Source organism: Salmo salar, chromosome ssa09 (genome assembly GCF_905237065.1).
Source record: "Salmo salar chromosome ssa09, Ssal_v3.1, whole genome shotgun sequence".
Classification (NCBI taxonomy): domain Eukaryota; kingdom Metazoa; phylum Chordata; class Actinopteri; order Salmoniformes; family Salmonidae; genus Salmo; species Salmo salar.
In genome coordinates, this window is record NC_059450.1 from 20,709,709 (window position 1) to 20,722,344 (window position 12,636).

The following is a 12,636-nucleotide window of genomic DNA, read 5'->3' on the forward strand; positions in this document are numbered from 1 at the left end:
ACCAAACTGGCAGACTTATGATAAATTCATGAGCTTCATCTGAAATATTAACCAAATGTAAATGCAAGGATATTAACAATGTTAATTCGTTTCTCATGTGATGCGGCACCTGAATAGTAGGGTTGATTTATGCTAGGTTTGATCATGTCCTCGAGCTCAGACTCAGACATAGACCATTTTGAATAGTGGATCATGAAAGGCACAGTAATAAAAACAGAGACAATTGAAAAGACTCCACAAATTCAATAATGAAAATGGTAAATAATACTGTCATGTCATTGTAAAGAACTAAAAAGGGTATAGGGACGTTATACACAGAAGTAAAATGAGTACTGATCCTACAAAAGTCATGCTCACCAGGCCAGGGATAGGAACATGGAAGGCTGTGTCAGTCTGTAGGACATCAAGAACTATCTTCTTCAAGAGGAGTGTATGCCCATACGATGACGCTGGACCCCGACGGCATAGTCATCCGCACTGCGAGGTGAAACATAGATGAGCGGTGGTGATTCTACCATCAAGCACGCTCTGTAGACTAGGCTACAAACAGACTTTGTGTCGCAAAGTGGATGGAAGACATATCTTCGATGTACTTTATATGAGCTATAGCTATTACTGATAGTCATTTAGAGAGTGATTGAGGAAGTGAACCCAAGCGGTGAGTGTGCGTAAAATCAAATCCTTCTCTCCCAGACTGGCTTCAATACGCAGTGGTCTGTCTTCTCAGCTAGCGGCACACAGCATAGAGCGGGCCGTCAGTTCATGTTTCAACAGAGAGCCAAAGTGACCTGCGCATTGGTCCTCGTTGTGTTCTATCAATTTTTCAAATTTTATGATGTGAACTTATATGAGGTACAGGGGTATGATTGTGAGCACAATTCGCTTTCCATCGACTCTTGGACAACTGTAAAAGGGAATGCTATTGAGGCAGTCTGTGGCAGGATCTTGTACAATAGGTAAGATCGATGGACTCAATTGATTACCTTGAATTGTTTTGATTTGCATTGCATACCGTCATGTATTTTCACTTTGTATGTCATTGATTGTTCATCTAAGTTTCACTATAATTCATGATTTGTAAATGTAATATCTTGAGATTCTGATTAAACATTAAGTGTAAATGTCATTAAATATAAATAATGAATGTAAAATGTATAGAGACAGACGAATATGATGAATATGTGGAATAGGAATGTGACATTTCCTGAATTGGCCATTCAATTAGCCATAGTTTTATTCCAAAATGGACTAAGCACTGTAAAATATTATTAGAAGTGATTTATAATTTCAGATAGTTGTCACCTCTCAAAAATGTATTATATCATATTAATCAGAGAGAGAGCGAGAGAGACAGAGAGAGAGAACAGCTCATGAGCCCTCCTCATACACACACCAAACTGTGCTCTCTAACCACAGACTCATACAAACATAAGTGCATGTCACTCTCTGTCTGATAAATGATTAGTGGAGATGAAATGTGCTTTTTGTTGTGTAATGTACTGTGAAATGGAATTTCCTCTTATCTGAAAAGCAGCAGAGATGCATCCTCAAAGGCATATGAGAATCACTTTGTAATTCCATTTAAATATCCTCTGGAGATACTTATATAAAGGGAATGCAAATCTTAATTGATACTTTGCGTTGATGTGTAGAGGAGAAGGCACTTGTGTACTGTGGGAATCTTCCCACATGGACATGATTTTTCATAGAGTTAAAGGTCCACGCTGAATTAACAAGTATTGCTCCAGCCCTTTGATAAGTTTCTTACTGTACATATTCTGTGATATTGCTCCTGGGTGAATCCCCCAAAAACATATTCCTAGAAGGAAGGATAAGCTCTTACTCAGAATTCCGTCCCACTATGCCTTCTTCCACACATAAACCTCTACATGACGGATAATCTGACATAGCCACCTTAATGCCACCATTCCATAGTAGACCTATTGAATGCTATGACTGTGCTATAGGATGCAGGATATAGGCAACTCACTGGGTTTTTCCATTGCATGCCATGCGAGACAGAAAATATCCCATCACGTACCAGGATTAAGCTGATAGGTTCTCTTTTCATCAGAACCTCAGTGAGTAGGCTTGGGTGGAAAGATTAAGAAGGTCTTTTCACAAACTTCCTCTGGGACTGACCTGATCCGCTTCCATTGGCTACTAGTTTTATTTATGGTAATTTCCCTGTCTGATAGTGAGAGAGGGAATTGTGGTGAGTTTTGCCAGCTCTTCAGAGCATGTGAATCATACTGCTTAAAACAACAAACTAGCTCACAGGAAAACATGTTACCCTGGTGACACGCTCCCCTGATGGTGTTATTGTCATTATTGAAATAGCCTCTTGAGAATACACTTACCGTTGCATGAAAATACCTTTGCTATTTGCTTTTGGTGCTTTGTTTTGCTTGATTTCATAGAGCTAAAGTGACTACAGTCAACATCACTGGAGCTTATTCATGACCTATGAGAGGCTTTCCCACTCTTTTAGAGCAAGGTACTCCAACGATGCAGTGATGAGGGTAGCTTAGCACTCTGATCAGTATGCATTGCAAAATCCTTAAACATTTGTCTTCATCTTACTTGGTTGGAGGGAGCATGGAAAATGATGAATGACTTTTTACCACCGTTTTTATATGAATTTAGGGGCATGAAATGTGCAGCGGTGACAGATGGTGATTTGGTGGTTTAGGTGTGGGTGAATGCCATGAGTTTAATACCGTGTGAAGAATATAGCAGATTCTATTGTCAATGCATTGGTAAGAGTTTCATACAAATTAATGTCATTACATATCATACCTCATCCCACTTTCCGTCTTTTCCCTTCCAGCTCGCAGCCGGTTATCAGTGCTTGCAGTCTATCCACTCTGATCTCCCTGAAGTCCCTCTCTGTCTCCCACCATGGAGAGTCTGAGTGAGCTGCAGAACCCGCTTCTAGATAAGACCAGCAGCAGACACGTGGTCCACAATGACTACCAGGCGTACCAGAGTGACTACCCCAACCACCAGTACCAGGAGAACATCATTGGTTACTTTGTCACAGGCAGCAACGGCAAGACTCAGGCCCAGCAGTTCCTGGATGCTACCTCTCTGCACTTAGCAGTGGAGGCCTTCTATAGGCCCAACTTTATCCTGTATAAGGACAATGTCAGCCTCCAGAGCAAGGACTCTAAGAGTGAGAGCTCCGAGACCACCTTTACAGAGAACAAGGACAGTGTGTTGGGAGTGGAGGGAGCCCCCACAGAGGACCCTCAGGACAAACTACTGGGAGAGAAGGAAGTGACGATCCAAACTGTGTCCTATGAGGTGGAGGAGGAAGGACACGAGTATGAGGTGAGAGATCACACAGAGGGCAACTATAAATGACCAACTACAACTTTGGATTTGGGATGTGTTGATGCTCATACAGGCTAAACAATGTGCATTGTTCAAATCAAAAGGTTTCTTTTTCATTAGTAGAGAGCAGTTGGACATAAATGAATAGGACGATTAAAATAACAAGGTTACATGTACCTCAAATTGTGTGGATTGTAATAGTGAGTTGCAGAAATCAATCACAGAATAATGGGTCACGGCACTCAATGCTTCTCATAACTATTTCATTTACAACAAATCTCCCTACCTCTTTCTAATAGGCTGCTAAGGCTGCCAGCATGATTCATGCCTATTTATTCCACCTAACTGTCTGTTCACTAAATGGCCAATTTGGTGTATTTTATAGCAATCTTACAAATCAAATACAGGGGTAATTGTACTGTTTTTCTCTTCCATAATTGTTGGCAAATCTCCCTGTTCATCTTTGATCATATCACTCCAGTCCTTTTGTTATGTTAGGACAAAACTGTGACTAAGCACTCCAAACTAAAATGGTGACAGTGGGAGAGCAACTTCTTTTGAAAAGTGGGAAAATCTCATTTCATGCAGCTAGGGTTGTAAAATATCCAATGTCGTGAGTTGGCAGCGGGGGAGTGCATAGATCCCTAACTGGACTTACGATCAGTCCAGCTCCTGTCACAAGGAGCTCAGCAGATGGATAAATGCACAGCAGAGACGGCCATTAATGCCATAGCTAATGCAGTGCTTTGAAAGTATTAGAGACTGGGCTGATGCATGGCCCGTCACAAAACAGCCAGCAGATAAATTATTCCAGGTAGATTCAAAGAACAAATTAATCTGATTAACACCCAGGAGATGAAAGTTGGGCTTCCAGTTGGAACTTGAGAGCTGGTTCTCTTGGTTAACCCTCTGTCTGGCATTTGTGTGCGTGTGCGTGTGTGTGTGTGAGTGTGCGTGTGTGTGTGTCGGTAGATCATTTCATCCTTGGATGTAGTTCCAAGAATTGGAGATGAAGTGAGTGTGCCAGCCAGGTGTGTGTTGATGTGATACAGCTCTCTACAGATGGAGATCAAAGCTCTGTAGAAGGCTTTTAAAGTGAACATGCTCTCAACACACTTAGACAAGAGGGAAAGCACTGGACGATAATTCTTACATGTCAAAGCCAGTATCTGCTGTTAGTTCTTCTATACATGTTGTTGTGTTTATCATAAGTTATGGAATTTCTCTTGGACAGATCTACAAGAAAACGAGCAGCTGTAGTTCAGGTGTTTGTGTTTTTCCTCACTGGTTATTTGGACAAATCACGATTTCGCAGGTGTTAGCATCTTTTGAATTTCGGATTGGGGACGGGACATTCAGCCCGTAACTGCACAGTTCCGCTCCTTGCTCTAGCATCTGTTCATCTCTTCTCTTAACTTAATCGCTCAGCTGACCAATTACTTGAGACATTAGTTCTGTGTTAACCAAGATAAAAGATTATGTTGAAAACCCTGCATCTGTATACTGACAACATGGTTCTCAGTAGGCATACAGAGATATGATGGTATTAACTGTTCCACACAATAACACATGACTGGACCATGTCCTCAATGACACCCATGTCAATTCTTTACTCAGTAATTATTTTTGTATTGGTGAGCTCTGTGCAATGTTTTATATCCATAATTGTAGATGAAAAGCAAGTTTTTCCAAAATGCCAACAGTTTAGTCCCTCTGCCAGCGTTTCCCACCAGATGTGATGTGGAATCAGGAAACTGCTGGTGTGTAAGGGGTAAAACAAGACTCAGGCCTGGGTGTGGGTGAATATGCCATTCCCTAGTGACTGGGGCCATGGCTGTCTGTGTGACCTGTGGGTGCGCCCAGTGTCCCCTGCCGTCATTAACGAGCCCTCTGGGAGTGCAGTCTGAGGATAATTAACAGACCAGTGCAGTGGAGGAGTCTCATCAATTCCACTGGCCTCAAAATGCCTGCCGCTACTGGCTGACTGGCTAACTCTCAGATTGGCTTTAGTGTAATGCACCACTGTCTGTCCATATTCCCATACCAAGTCTAGCAATCTATCCACAGCGACATGGGCATTCATTAGAAATGTGGTTGGATGTAGAGAATCTCACCTGGTGCTACAGGTATCCACCAGGAATTATTTCAGAAGCCCATTGTGGGCCAAAATCTCTTGGCCATTGGTCATGCATGTGGGTCTCCGAGTGCAACTTCAGACAAAATTGACATAGCTTCTGTAGCTATATAATGGTATGGATGTATGTATTATGTAATACATTTTAGATCCTCTGTCACTTTGTTCTCTCTACAAGCACAGTACTTGTGGCATTTAATGCACAATGCAAGGACACATCAATATGTTTATCACTCTCTCTAACATGTTTGCCAATGGGTGACAGGGTGATATGAGGGTTTTTCCGCTATGTCCACTTTGTCTACATGCTGTATTATAATTGGCTGGAGAGCTTTGACAGACACTCTCTCCGCCCGCCTCTCCGCCTCTCCGCCTCTCCTCTCGTCCTCTTTAAATTGGCTCATTTATTTTCGGCCCCGAACATCCATTTCCATTTCCTCTCTTCCCTCAGTCGCCCAGGTTTGTTTGATCCCTGCGAGTAACAAGACTAACAAATGAATCCTGTCCTGATGGAGGGCCATTCATTTAATCAAATAGCAGCTCCCTCTCTGGGAGGACTGCAAAGGTGAGGCTTTCTCTTCTTAAAGGTCATCCCAGAGATGTGGCTCCTCGTGTTTGGCTCTCAACTTTTGTCCCCGTACCAGAGTGCCCACAGCAGCGTCAGACTTTTCCATTCATTAGTCCCTCAGCTACCCAGGGGCCTCTGAGAAGGATCAAGGCACAGCATGAGTAGAGACCACACAAGCCCTCAGAACATTCCCAGCCTCTCAAGCAAACAGATGAGAGTTGGTGGCACCTTAATTGTGGAGGACGGGCTTGTGGTAATGGTTGGAGCAGAATAGTATCAAATACATGGTTTCTATGTGTTTGATGCCATTCTATTTGCTCCATTCCAGCCATTATATATTTTTTTTATTTTATTTATTTAACTAGGCAAGTCAGTTAATAACAAATTATTAATTACAATGATGGCCTACCGGGGAACAGTGGGTTAACTGCCTTGTTCAGGGGCAGAACAACAGATTTGTACCTTGTCAGCTCAGGGATTTGATCCAGCAACCTTTCGGTTACTGGCCCAATGCTCTAACCATTAGGCTACCTGCCGCCCCATTATGAGCCATCCTCCCCTCAGCAGCTTCCTGTGGTGGAGGTGCACATGAAGGATGGGGGGAGGGTGTCTCTCTCGTGCTGTAGAGGCAATTTAGCACATAAATTACACTGTCTTCTTCCTGTTTCCCCTGTCACTTGGTGATGATGAAACAGTCCGTTAATCCAGCGTTATCGGTCAGGTCGCTTATGGGTGTTGACAGAAATACAAATCCTCTCTGCCTGGCTGAGCCCATCATGTCCTACATGTAAGCAGAACAAGGGCAGATATGCCTGGGGGTGTTTGTCATCAACTATCACACTGTTCACAGTATGTCACAGTGTGTCACAGTATGTCTGCAGTGCAGAGTGACTTGCTTGACAAGTTCAGGGCCATGGAACAATGTTGTAGAATCTGACCCTATAATCTTGCAGATTTTTGTGTTAGAAACAGCTTTGAGGTACACATATTGATTTATAAATGCATTAAAATGTGTAAGTGTAAAATAATCTAGCATGAGTAGCTCATCTACAATTAACTATTGGCGGGAGGATGGTGAGGGCCCTGGCGATGGTGAGGGCCCTGGTGAGGCCCTTAGTGGAGCCAGGAAAATAACCTCACCCTCAACGTCAAGAAAATGAAGGACCTGATCATGGACTTCATGAAACAGCAGAGGGAGCACACCACTATCCACATCGACGGTCCACCCAGACAGACAGTGTGGTGAGAAGGCGCAACAGTGCCTCTTCAACCTCACAAGGCTAAATAAATTTGGCTTGGCACCTAAAACCCTCACAAACTTTTACAGATGCACAACTGAGAGCATCCTGTCGGGCTGTATCACTGCCTGGTACGGAAACTGCACCGCCCGCAACCGCACGGCTCTCCGGAGGATGGTGCAGTCTGCCCAACGCATCACCGAAAGCACACTGCCTTCCCTCCTGGACACCTACAGCACCCGATGTCACAGGAAGACAAATAGTTAGTCAAGGACATCAACCACCCGAGCCACTGCCTGTTCACCCCGCTATCATCCAGAAGGCGAGGTCAGTGCGGGTACATCAAAGCTGGGCCCGAGAGACTGAAAAACAGCTTCTATCTCAAGGCCATCAGACTGTTAAATAGCCATCACTAGCTGGCTACCACCCCGTTACTCAACCCTGCACCTAGAGGCTGCTGTCCTATGTACATAGACACGGAATCACTGGTCACTTTAATAATGGAACACTAGTCACTTTAATAATGTGTACATACTGCTTTACTTATCTCATATGTTTATACAGTATTCTATTATACTGTATTTTAGTCAGTGCTCGTCCTAATATTTATATATTTCTTAATTCCGTTCTTTTACTTTTCGATTTGTGTGTATTGTTAGATAATACTGCACTGTTGGAGCTAGGAACACAAGCATTTTGCTACACCCGCAATAACATCTGCTAAATATATGTATGTGACCAATAAAATGTGATTTGATTTGGCGTCACCATAATGTAGTTGTTCAGACGTACACCAACTGTGACTATCCCAACTGACTGGCTTTCCTGTGCCCTTCCCTCCCTCCCAGAGTGACAGCTCCAGTGACAGTGAGAGTGAGGACAACTTCATCATGCTACCCCCCAGGGACCACCTGGGCCTGGCCATCTTCTCCATGCTCTGCTGCTTCTGGCCCCTAGGGATTGCAGCCTTCTACTTCTCCCAGAGGGTGAGTCCAGGACCAGTACACTTTTACACCTACTACCCTGTTATTAACGCTAATTACCCCCAGAACACTCTGCAAGGTCAGTAGGCACAAGTGCTCTCTCTTTCACAAGTGTAACGCAGCTCATGTTCTACATCCATTGGCCCATACCAATTATTACAGACCATTTACTCCGTAAACTGTATAGGTACCCGCCCCTATTTACTCTTGTGATCACAAGCAACCATACAGCAGAGAGCAAAGGAAACTGAGTACAGCTCAAGCTAAAGGATGATTGTGCCGCCACATATACAGTATATTTTATTTTCAATTATGGTCACATTTAGTCAATCAAATACCTCAACAATAAATGTTATTTTATGTTAGCAATACATTTCCCAAGGGAGTATCTAGCTGATACTATCTACATGTATTTTTCAGTAAATAATAAATAGACAGGATAGCTGCTGCCCCCGGGACTGTCTCACCATTATTGTGATTATATTGAACCCCAGGTCTATCTATAAATAGCAGCACTTTAGTGAACAGGTTCTGAATGCAGCAGGTCCCCTCCCTGCCCCCTAATCCAACTACAATTTATCTCAGTGGTTCGCAACATCTCTCAAAGTAATTGCAAAGACAATTACATTGCAAAATGACCCAAATAAATGTGTCAAAAGGACAAATGGGTTATGTGAGGGTCCTTTCGGAGGGATACAAAAACATCCAAACAGCGCATTAGTCACTTTCAAAACGGTAGTGACATAATTGCCATAGCAACTAATGTCTTGTTTTCTCGCTCTACAGTAAATGTACACCTACTCACATTTTTCTCTGTCATATTTAATCATGACTCATTTCTCTATCTTTTGTCTCTCAGACTAGCAAGGCCATTGCTAAGGGAGACTTCTCCAGGGCAAGCAGTAGCTCCAGAAGAGCCCTGTTCCTTGCTGTTCTCTCCATCACCATCGGGGCAGGGATGTACGTGGGGGTGGCGGTGGTCCTCGTAGCCTACCTGTCCAAGTCTGGAGGACATGTATAGCAGCAGTACCACGGCCACAGGGGATTGCTTAGGAAGCTGTCCCTTCTATGGCAACCCTGAAGCACCATCCCCTATAGATGTGGCTCTGTCTGGATGTTTGGGTTGTGGAGCAGCAGAGAGGAGAGAGGAGGAGAGGAAGGAACAGAGTCAGTGTTTTGAAATGTTTACCCTGACTAAACAATGTAAACCACAGACGTATCCATCTGGATTACACCCTTGTGTCTATTTCCCAGCCACTTCTCTCTAGGTTTATCAGCCTGATAAGGAAGTTCGAGGTTCACAAAGTAATGAGGAAAACATCAATGGAAAGAGGAAAATGCTATTTTCCCCCAATGACTGTTCTGCTCCTAGTAAAATGAAAGTGATGATACTAATTCCAGAGCTAACCTCCTCCACTGATCTTCATCATTATCATGGAGGCCCCCATCCATCATTTTTTGCGGTTCTCTGTAAATACTTCATGTGCAAATTGTGTTTTTCTTCTTATTGATTTCCATGCCACAGTGAGTCATAATGAGCCAGTCATTGTGTCTGAAATGCTACATCAAGAAGGCTTACTTTACTGATTATTCATCAAAGTGCTCGCCAGTCCAGGTTCTGGGAAATGAATCTGCCATCATCAGTCAATCGACTCTAAACACAGAAAGCTATCGGAGAATGTAGATAAAACTGGTGAGCAGTGATCAAGAGGAAAATGTGTTTATTGTGCACTGTATCTCCTGTCAGAATAAATACATTTGGCATGAATAATGATTTTCCTGTTGCCTGTCTTTCTCACTTATTCATTGTCTCATTGAGGAGTGTGGAGAGAGGCATTTCTGACCGTATAATAGAGGGATGTCAGAATGCATTGTTGGCCACTGTGAGTTATATTGACAATTTGCTCGCCTCGTGGCTTCTCCCCTCACTGGCACTGCTTCTCTGTTCTCTGTGTTTGGCATCACTCATGGTCTCGACTTGAGGTGACTTTAACTGCCAGAAAGCTGAAAGCTCAGGAACAAAGCATACATTTTGGAGTCAGGATGGCAGAATGAAATGAGTGCAGTCTTTTATTCACCTGGAGACTGGAGAGCCATCAAGCCAATCTCTCTCTCTCTCTCTCCCTTCTTTGTCTGGCATCTCATCAGCACCACTCAAAGCCAGCAGAATGACTCAAATACACAGGGAGACGTTTGTCGTGACTTGACTTTTAACATTAATCTGAAGACTGTTATTTATCTAATTAACTATGTTTAATTGTTACCCGATTAAATTAATTTTGTAACAATTAACTCATTAGGATCTGGGGCACCACGAGAGCGGTTCTTTAAAGAGTTACCATCTCCTGAATGAAACTCTAAAGTTCTTTACCTATTACATCTATAAACAGTCAACATATTAATCATAACCTTGTATCTGTAATGCCGGTTGAAAGGAGAGGACCAAGGTGCAGCGTGGTGAGCATACATACTCTTTATTAGACAAGATGTCGAACAAAACAAACTCTACCCAACAAACCGTGAAGCTAAAGGCTATGTGCCCTAAACAAAGTCAACTTCCCACAACCCAAGGAGGGGAAAAAGGGCTACCTAAGTATGGTTCCCAATCAGAGACAACGATAGACAGCTGTCCCTGATTGAGAACCCTACCCGGCCAAAACAAAGAAAATAAAGAACATAGAAAAAGGAACATAGAATGCCCACCCTAGTCACACCCTGGCCTAACCAAAATAGAGAATAAAACCCTCTCTATGGCCAGGGCGTGACAGTATCATATCATCATTCTGAACAGTCGTAACATCCTGCATCTGCAAAAAACCCAGCCGTACTTATGATTCAGTACTACACAAATTGATTTAATAATTTATTTACTAGCTAACTAAATAGTAACACAGGATAAACATACAGACCTAATACATTAGAAACAAAAGACATGGAGAGGGCAAGAGAGAGAGAGGGACAGAGACACTTAACAGTTAACTGTCACTGTCCCTCTCTCTCTCTCGCCCTCTCCATGTCTTTTGTAACAAGCAGCCATATTGTTACATTTAAAAACTACTCTCAATTACACTACTCCTATACTTTGCACACGAACTGCCGCCCGCTTGGAGTAAGAAATCATGAATGTATTTATGTGAAAATGCCTTTCGCGGCGAGCTTGTAAGGCTCTTGATTTACAACAGGGTGTGAGGTGGGGTCTGGTTGAAGTTACGTTGCAAAGCTGATCTGACCTATTTGAATCCTGACAGGACAGTCATGGCACGTTCTTAACTCTAACACCAATTTCCTTGAGTTCCCTCTGTGTGTTTGAATAACAACATGAACCATACGAAATTATATAATTTTTTAACTCAAGGATGAATAGAAATTACGTGTGCATACAGTATACCTTTTATTCAAGGTTGTAAGTAGATACAGATCTGGTATATGGTTAAGGGGAGGGAAGGTTGCCGGTATTACAGTGACCTCATCTTGTCCCTTTTCAGCTCCCCTCCCTTTTCAGTATTTTAGGCCTCTAATGGATGGAATGGTCCAGTGGGGAGGATGGGGGCGAAAGAGCTCCTCTCATCAATGAAAGCTGTATGGGGTGGTGAAGTGCGTGAGAATGAGTGAGTGCAGCATGTGTTCCCTGTGTCTGTTCAATAGGGAGGAAAGTTCACCCACGCTCTCAGCACCCGCAGCTGAGCTCAGACCACTCGAAGCAAACTGGAGTCATATTAGTCATCCACCACCCTGGGAATAAAACTTTATAAATTACTGCAGGATGTGTTTGAACTGTGGGAAATCATTTATGTATTTTGTCAATTCCTTTGTTTTGAGGAGAATAAGTATGTAGGATATAACTAATATTTATTCAAAAATCATAGATTTGTCTGTATTTGTATTCACTTTGTTTAGCAGATTTAGTCTAAAACACGTCAAGCCAAGACATTGTGAAGTTGTTTGATTCAGACAGAATCCTATCACTGCTGCTTAACTGTTTGTTTGCTCGAAAATGAGTGTGTAACATCCAAAGACCTTTCATTTCCCTCTAGAAAATGACAGTGAGGAAATTGAATGGGGCATATCCACATATGACTGAGGGAAGAAAAACAGAGTGATAAATGGGAGAGAACAAAGTGGAAAAGCAACTGTATAGGAGTGGAATGACAAAAAGTCATTAGAAAGCCAATATGTACATTAATAGTTGACCGTTCATACATCCGGGACCATTTTCACTGTGCTATCATGACTGTGATTGAATACCTGTCATAATTGCCTGCATGCGGACAACATTGTCCTGCAAAATAACATCCTCTGTTTCTAGCATGTTCCTGATATCGGTTACTCTCACATTAGTTAGCTGTGTTCATGAGTTTCACTATGTATTTACATGAT

At 42.7% G+C, this 12,636-nt stretch overlaps 1 protein-coding gene across 1 annotated transcript; it reads left to right on the forward strand.

Moving 5' to 3' along the window:
- Positions 1-480: 480 nt before the first annotated feature.
- LOC106611068 (synapse differentiation-inducing gene protein 1-like) lies at positions 481-10,027 on the forward strand. Its single transcript, XM_014210925.2, has 4 exons — positions 481-956; positions 2,831-3,333; positions 8,125-8,262; positions 9,119-10,027. The coding sequence occupies exons 2-4, from the start codon at positions 2,902-2,904 to the stop codon at positions 9,278-9,280; spliced, it is 732 nt and encodes a 243-aa protein (XP_014066400.1). The 5' UTR covers positions 481-956; positions 2,831-2,901; the 3' UTR covers positions 9,281-10,027.
- Positions 10,028-12,636: the final 2,609 nt, after the last annotated feature.

Coding starts and splice junctions, on each gene's coding strand:
- LOC106611068 (XM_014210925.2), top strand. CDS start 2,902: ATGGAGAGTCTGAGTGAGCTGCAGAACCCGCTTCTAGATAAGACCAGC. Junction 3,334..8,124: donor AGGAAGGACACGAGTATGAG/GTGAGAGATCAC, acceptor CCTCCCTCCCAG/AGTGACAGCTCCAGTGACAG. Junction 8,263..9,118: donor CCTTCTACTTCTCCCAGAGG/GTGAGTCCAGGA, acceptor TTTGTCTCTCAG/ACTAGCAAGGCCATTGCTAA.